This window comes from Prunus avium, chromosome 7, assembly GCF_965620075.1.
Source record: "Prunus avium chromosome 7, drPruAviu1.hap1.1, whole genome shotgun sequence".
Taxonomy (NCBI): domain Eukaryota; kingdom Viridiplantae; phylum Streptophyta; class Magnoliopsida; order Rosales; family Rosaceae; genus Prunus; species Prunus avium.
In genome coordinates this window covers 32,614,429-32,622,364 of record NC_142290.1, presented here as the reverse complement: position 1 = coordinate 32,622,364, position 7,936 = coordinate 32,614,429, and the positions used below count along the sequence as shown (strand labels likewise).

Sequence of the window (7,936 nt, the reverse complement as noted above, 5' to 3'; positions counted from 1 at the left end):
AAAACATGCACTGAAATCATTTTGAAATATGTATGCCAACTATCAAACCTTTAGAAAGTTCAAAATTAGAAACTTGAAATTCTTGCAATTGTTTTGACAGTATCAAATTTTCTTCATGTGCCTCTTGATACTCAAAAAGATGGTCAGCTGCTAGTATCTGCTCCAACACATGTCAGAGAAAGAGTGAGAATGTGAGCTGGTACAAAAAAAATTGAGCATTTTCAACTGAAATTGACAAATGATGAGAAATGGAATTCATGTCAATTACCGTCATGTCTGAAAATACAGACCCGCTTCTGCCTCGCGAAGCACAAGAAGCCTCTGCGGTCGTCCCAGGAGTTCGGGAGGCCATGAAACGCTATTGACTCAGACAGTGATAGAAGGAGCTCTCTTGATTCCAGGACCTCCATGGAGACCAAAGGCTTCTTCGAAAAACCGGACAAGTTTCTCTCCAGTCTGTACGGTTCCTGATGCAGCTTGTGCGCGTGGTAATCGGAAGGCGGAGAACGGTCGGAACTGGAGGAGTCCGGAGCGTAGATTTTGAGAGATCCATCAGAGCAGCCCAGGAGGAGCTTCGGACCGTACGATTCGATGGCTTCGATCGTCGTAGGGCAGTCGCTGATGAGCTCCAATGAATCGTAGGCACTGTGTACCATGTCGTCGTCGACGCTTTAGAACTACTGATCGGAGCTTCGTGGCTAAGTGCAGACGTTTATATCTACCGATGGATACGGCGTCGCTTTGTGTTTATATTTTAACCGGAAAATTTCGATTTCTATCGCTGCATTTCAATTTTTGGTACCAAAATCACAACAACAACAAAATTAAATAAATTTGACTGTAAAATGAAAAAATAAAAAAATTGTTAATAATAGGAGTGGAAAAAAGTGGTCCCGGCGGGGCTCGAACCCGCGACCTTCGGCTCATAAGACCAACGCTCTAACCAACTGAGCTACGGGACCGTGATGTTAAGTTTTCGTGCAGTTATTATATATAACATAAAATAAAACAATATTTGTAACAATGGGATTTTATCCTTTTTACAAGTAGTTTGTTTGGTTTCGTTTTCTGATGACAGTGAAAACCAATGATCACGACATAACAAACAACCAATAGATAGTGCATAGGTAAATGCTTATTATTATGAGGGTGTATCCATCTAGCTTCACCTAAGAATATTCAAACATATATGATCTAAATTTGCGTAGCTAAAGTTTCGAAAATTTTCAATTTGATTCTGACATCGTGACATGATATTATTAATCTACTAATATTGGAAGATGGATATTTCTTAAACGTCATGACACATCAATTATGTAATGTTGTATGATGTATATTTGTTATATGTGAATTTTATGACACATCAACTAAGGATATTTCTTTTAGGTGAATTCTATGACATAGTCCGCACACAATCCGTATATGAGCTTGTCGCCATTGTCGTCATTTCTTTGTGAAAATTATCTTCTTTGCATTACGTGGCTTATTTTAATTGCTTATTAAAAAGGTTATCGAATCAGATAAAGATAAATAATAATCAGTCACCCACTTCAGGTCTCGACTTGGTAAAAGCTGGTTCGTGAAAGAAGTGAGTGAAAAAAGAGCGAAGATGACGCTGGGTCTGATCAATGCGAACCCCGTGGTTCACGCTAAAAAGGAAAGGGTTGCTCGCACTGAAGATCTCCACGCTGACGATGCCGTTGATCCTCTCGATATCTATGATATCCTTTCCATTTCTCGCTGTCTTTTTATTTATTTATTTATTTACTTGGATTTTTTTTTCTGATTGATATCTGCAACACAGTTAGTTCAATTAAGCGAAATGATGGTCTTTGTTTTGTCAACTTTGCTGAAATTTGCGATCTTTGACTGGAAATTGTAAATTTCGTGAGGGATATTAGAGATCCAGAGCACCCATATTCCTTAGAGCAGCTCAGCGTGCTTTCAGAGGAATCGATCACCGTTGATGACAAGCTCGGTCGTATTCTGTGAGTGTTTCTGAGCTGCAGTTCAGCTTTCTCTGATCATTTTGATTCTGGGTTTCTTAAGAATTTACCAAAGTTTTGATCTTTTTCTTCTTCTTCACTGTTTTGGTCAAATTCATTTTTTAGGATAACTTTCACGCCGACTATTCAGCATTGCAGTATGGCAACAGTGATAGGTCTTTGCCTGAGAGTTAAACTAAAACACTGTTTCCCTCCTCATTATAAGGTCAGTTTGCTATGTTAGAAATGTTGGTGTATTTAGCTTTCAAGCAATTAATTTACGCGTCCTGTTTTCAGTGCGATCTGTTTCAGTTATGAGGCTGACAATGAGCGTAGTTGCAACTTGCAATAGAGACCAAAGTTTGATGCATTTTAGTCCATTGATGCTAGACGGGACACATCATTCTCTATTTCTCTCGGATAGTTCGCACTTAGCTGCTAGTTGGATAATGTGATAGTTGATGTATGCTTGACCATCTGTTAATTGGCGCATAATGTGATCTTCTAGCATTACTTCAACTATAAATAATCTCTCATTTCTTGGGGATCCCCTAGTTTTCCCTCCTTTTTCCAGAGGGTGCATAGAGAATCTATCCTAGCGAATAACCTCCCTTGTGAGCTGTTACTGCCAACTTCTTTTGGAGCTGCCAACTTCTTTTGGAGTTGCTCAACTCTGTACCTCACGCTAACGCTATCCCGAATGTTCCTTTCAGCATCTTTTGATCTCCTTCTTGTTACATAATTTATCAAAAGAACGGCCTCACTTTAGGACTGATAACGAGAAATCAATGGAAGATATATGGTTGATCTGAGTGAGTCACATTATAGTTGTTTAGCTCTGTGTTTAACCATATGCTTTTTTTGTTTTTGGAAAGATGTTTAACCATATGCATATGCTTGATAATGCGTTTTAACAGGTTGACATTAAAGTATCTCCAGGATCTCATGCAAATGAAGAATCAGGTAATCTCTTTTTCCCCTTTTTAGCATCAGGTAATGACTTAAGAAATTTCATCCCGGATAGCATCTTCTGCGAAGGGTTGGATGCCATCTAAGAACCTAGTCATCCTGTCATGTGCGTAGGGAACTGTTGGAGTCGGACCAATTGTTGTTAGATTGGTATTCAATCTGCTTACTTCGGTCTAATATCTTTAGGCAAGAAAAGCTAATACTGGGTTATGAGTTTTCTGAAATAAGGGAACAGAAATACATGGACAGACACATTAAGTAGTTTTGATATATATTACCAAGCTAGTTGATTTTTCCCTCGAGATGTGTCAAGTTACAAGAAAGCATCAATCTTATTTTGGGAATTTCTAGGGTGCAAGAACTAACTTTTCATCATTGTATGTTGACATGTTTCTCCTCAAAATGAAGGCTGAGAACTGAGATTGTAAAGTTGGCTCTTTTCATTTTTATAGTTAACAAGCAGTTGAATGATAAAGAAAGAGTGGCTGCTGCCCTGGAGAATCCCAACCTTCGCCAACTCGTGGACGAGTGCCTGTATTCCAATGAACTCTGACCAAGTAAAACTTCACAGCTCAAAACCCACTGTACAGAAGAAACTTTAGTAGTTCATATGTAATAAGAAACTGCTTTGTTGTATTGTTAATCTGCCTTTTTGCCTCTATTAAGTGAAGTTGCTTTACAGTGAGTGGCCTTGTTATGTCTACGTAAAGTTCATCTGCAAAAGCTATCATGTAAAATAGGAAGGAAAACATAAGTTGCAAAGCGTGTGTGTGGTCTGTGTTTGGATTATCTTAGTGTCTAATGTGGTTGGTTGGCTGGCCATCTTTTGGTGTGGACAATCCGTCAAATAAAATAATCAGAAATTTCATCAGTTTATGAATATAAAATTAAGCCTGAGATGCCGCCCATGAGTTTCAATCTTTCGTTAGTAAACGGTTTTGCTTTGTTTTCTTTTCCCTTCAAATAGTCTTCTCTTATTTTTTATGTTTTGGTAAAGACTTCATATAGTCGTCTATGTGTTCGACACCTTAAATCAACGTACTTCTTAATCGCAATTATTTAATATCTCTAAAGTAATTAAGGAACATCATAATTCTTACCATCCTGATAAAATGGAAAACAAATGGGAGTATGCATTGAATTTTTAGGTACCAAGAAATTGGATAGCTGACCCCGACCAGCTATGAACAAGTGTAACTAAGTGCTTGGAATTGGTTAGCTGTTTATGACCCGAATGCACCATGCTTAAGTTTTGCGTTGTAATCGAAATGAAATTTTGATGCAGTTGGCAACAAAGTTCTTAAATCAAGAGGGAACAAAAGATACATTGAAAAAATAGAAGAAACATATTACAGTGTATGTTTAAGGTGAGAACATTAGGAAAACAACACAGAGGTTTGTCTGTTTCCCTCATGGTTAGCAGTTAAGCACGGTGGATCACATGTTTATTAACCTGCATCAAGGAACTGAAACATGAACATTCCAGTCCACATTTTGGAAATTGAAACTAAACTTCTATATATAAGTTCAGCTCCTGCTCATCGTATAATTTTTGTGATTCTTCCTGATCTGGGCATTAGGCAGGGTGCTCAGCTAGCTATAGGTGCAATGGGGAGGGGCCCCGGCACCACCTCCGCTCCTGAAAGCCCATTTTTTATGTGGCAAGGCTTCTCATCAAATCCCCAGAACTTGGCAGTTTTCACATCATCCTCAGCCATCATTCGTGAAAACTCCTCATGGTCGTACTTTAGGGTGGCTTGACCCCCGAACTCACTCGGAAGATTTTCAACATCAAAGAATGTCTTCATGAGCTCTACACTTTCTTTACCTTTGGGGTATACAAACTTCACCTTCTGAAATGTCTTGGGATCCAGGAAGTACTTGACAGCCTACAGAAGTGAAAGCAGCGGGAAGTTCATCAAATGACAGATATGCGTGCTAAGCTACAAATAGTGTACCAATAAAAGTGTATATAAGTGAACTTGTAGTACAACTCTTATCTAAAATGAATTTTCAGATTTACATCCATGAGTTTATCAGGTTGAACAGGACCCTTTACTGAACAAGCTTGAAGAACCCATGTTTGAACTTCTGCGAATGGCATACTGAAAAACGGAAATGAAGGCTATTCCATTCCATGCTGCAGATCCTCATCCTCTTCTTGTGTGTGTGTGTGCGCGCACGCGTGCCCGTGGGTGTCATGCTAAGTTCAAAAGTTGAACTGTTCTAAATCTAGTGGTGGAAGTAATCAAATTGCCTTCCAGTTGAAATTTAATTAACTAAATTTTATTTTCTCAATAAAGTTGAAATGTTGGTGCTCAAACTTCAGTTGAAGTTTTGTGTGTGCAGTGGATGTCCGTGTCAATAACAACTTAAAAAATTTCAACAGTTAAGTAGTTCAAACCTTCCAGAACGCCTGAAAAATCCTTGGTGGGTTATAAAGAAATGCAACCGCAAGCCTCTCGGGGTAATGGTTCTGTAGAATGTAAATAATATCACGGGCTGTCTTGACCGAGACATTGGTGTTCAACGAGAATCCAGAGAAGTCAACCAACCACGACATTTGTTCTTGACCTTCAGGAAGGTTGAGGATACCATTTTCTATAAGATAGACTAAATGGCGGATATTACCTTCAGGTGAGTTTGTGTTCTGAAAGAAAGAAAAGAAAAAAGATAAAGAGTTAGATCTATTTACTAAAATCTACAGACAGTGTAACCAATTTTTGTGGGGGGTGGGCAAAGCCTACAACAGACCTGCATTGCTGGCCTCATTATAAGCACAGTCCTCCCAAGTCGATCATGGAAATTTGCTCTTGACACTTTCCCAGTCTCACCTTCATGTGCTATTTCATGCTGAACAATGACATATTTCCATGGTAAGCAAGTACAACTTAAACCAAACGATAGTGAACTAAAATTTAACATCAATAAGTTGCAGATCATGTAAAGGAATTAAATGAACGCACTACATATGCAATGTGGTTAGAGAACACCTTCTGAGTCCACAATGAGTTTATTCTGCCATATCTTTGATGTGGACTACATGAAAACAGCATATGCAAGCTTAGGCATCCTAACATTGCTTCTTTTTCTTTTATTTTCAGTTAAGACCAAAGACTCAAGGCCCCATGCCCTCATGTTTTTTTTTTTTCCAAGGTGATGTTATGTTGATTTCCACAAGAATTCACACTTGAAAAGGATCGTTTTATTTGCAAGCAGAGGTAATAAGATATTAAAAGAAACAAACAGTACTAGAACCGCAACATATCCATTTCTAGTTTTTGCATGTCAGAAAAGTTCATCTGAATTACCCAACGAGTTTCTTCAGGCTTATAAGTTGCCCTCCACCTGAGTGTCTCTTCCACCATTTTCTTCGCCTTATCAAGATTCCAGCTCCGAGCTTCCAAATATCTCCGAAGGCATGCATCAGTGCAGTACTTCAGATTACGTCCAGACAGGGGGCCAAGTGCAGCCCTGAGTTCTTTGACCTGATTGCAAATTTGTTTCACCCAATGTCAGATTTCAATATTTGTTATGTAACTTAACCTTTTCCGTTCAAATTTGTTTTGCAAATAAGATAAGAAGACAAGGTTTAAATTTTTTTGCTCATTTAACAATTATCATCATGTGTATGCTAGAGAAGCCGATTGATTTACTTGAGATTAAAGCCCTTTGGATGGACAATTGTACGCTAGTTGTTTTCCAACAAAATAAAAACCCAGAAAAGTAATTGAATTTGTTACCTTTGCATCTTTTTGTGCAGAATCATCCTCTGGGGATGGTTTTTGAGCTTGTCTTCTCAGAAGATACATGTTGGTCACCAATTGACTTCACTTCAATCTACAGTAATAACATTGGTAAATAAAAGGCGAAACAAAAATCTGTAGGTCCTTTTTTTCTCTTGAATTCCTCTTTTAAATACAATCAGTGTATCTACAACAATGCATTAACTTTTAGAAAAAGCAAAATTCACCAAGCACTTCACGTCAAAACAGAAAAAACTTAGAAATCCAAAACATGAAAATTCTTCTACAGCATATTGGAAAACTAGTCGATCTTCATGTTTAAGCTACTATTCATCGAGATTGAACACAGCACCTTAGTTTCATATTTGAAGCTGAGATGTGGTGTGCTGGTCAAATCCCTCTAGATAAAAACGATCATAATAATTTCTAACAAAATCAGATAATCATTCAAGATCCATTTTAAGAAATGGTCAAAAGGGTCTAGCTACACTTATTGGAAAATCATTTGGGAGAGACAGATCTAATTAAAACTCAGGAAGAAAAAAAACATGAATATGCAAACGAGAAAAAGGAAAATACCAAACTGGGTTAAGTCTTGATCAGCTATGCGTTTTTAAAAAAAATCTCAAAAATCTCAAAAATCTCATCTTTTATTCTTTTGTAAGCATAATGAAATGAATAGCTTAAAACGTACCTGGGTTCAGCAGAGGAGAGAATGAAATGAAATGAATCAGCTCTTGGTCAAGCGTAGGTAGCTTTTTGCTTAGCCTTTTACGGCAATTAAAAATGTTACAGAGACAGAGACAGAAGGGAGAGAGAGAGAGAGTCTGTGTGATTGGTTTGATGTTGATTCTTGACCTTTATGAGGGTGTCATTTAGTGGGTTTTATTTACCAGGACAAGAACAATGTGAAGGAGAGAAGGGAAATTGCAGGAGTTGGCCATCTCTAGTTGTCTCTGCATTTATAGTGTTAAAAAAGGGTAGGACTTGATGACTGAGAATTGATGTTTGCTGTGTCCTGTGTGTGAGAGGCCACCAAAGTTGGCTCCAAGTCCTTCAAAGACTGCGACTGACTTTATCAAAGTGGGGGGTTTCTTTGTACCTCCCCTTGGCCCGCTCCCCATTCATTTCTCATTTCTATTTCCTCTATGTTTTCCCTATTTTTTTTTAATATTAATTTCTTATTATATTTTTATTTTTGTGTGAACGTTTTCCATCTAATAGTTGAACAAGATC

The 7,936-nt window shown here is 38.0% G+C and overlaps 2 protein-coding genes and 1 non-coding gene across 4 annotated transcripts; 1 reads left to right on the top strand and 2 right to left on the bottom strand.

Moving 5' to 3' along the window:
* Positions 1-888: 888 nt before the first annotated feature.
* On the bottom strand, positions 889-962 carry TRNAI-UAU (transfer RNA isoleucine (anticodon UAU)). Its single transcript has one exon. It is a non-coding gene; the product is annotated as a tRNA-Ile (tRNA).
* Positions 963-1,540: 578 nt separating this feature from the next.
* Positions 1,541-3,639, top strand: LOC110773755 (MIP18 family protein (DUF59)). The gene is made up of 5 exons (XM_088244145.1): positions 1,541-1,723; positions 1,885-1,988; positions 2,112-2,211; positions 2,903-2,948; positions 3,407-3,639. The coding sequence occupies exons 1-5, from the start codon at positions 1,610-1,612 to the stop codon at positions 3,505-3,507; spliced, it is 465 nt and encodes a 154-aa protein (XP_088100271.1). The 5' UTR covers positions 1,541-1,609; the 3' UTR covers positions 3,508-3,639.
* A 600-nt stretch (positions 3,640-4,239) lies between these two features.
* Positions 4,240-7,728, bottom strand: LOC110774192 (Sec14p-like phosphatidylinositol transfer family protein). Of its 2 annotated transcripts, none has more exons than XM_021978737.2 (6): positions 7,395-7,728; positions 6,698-6,794; positions 6,266-6,442; positions 5,709-5,807; positions 5,359-5,604; positions 4,240-4,843 (listed from the first exon to the last, which is right to left on the bottom strand). In XM_021978737.2, exons 2-6 carry the CDS (start codon positions 6,764-6,766, stop codon positions 4,544-4,546), a joined length of 891 nt encoding a protein of 296 aa, XP_021834429.1. In that variant the 5' UTR covers positions 6,767-6,794; positions 7,395-7,728; the 3' UTR covers positions 4,240-4,543. The 2 variants fall into 2 exon arrangements, with proteins under 2 accessions (XP_021834429.1, XP_021834435.1); XM_021978743.2 differs by lacking the exon at positions 7,395-7,728 and adding an exon at positions 7,280-7,378.
* Positions 7,729-7,936: the final 208 nt, after the last annotated feature.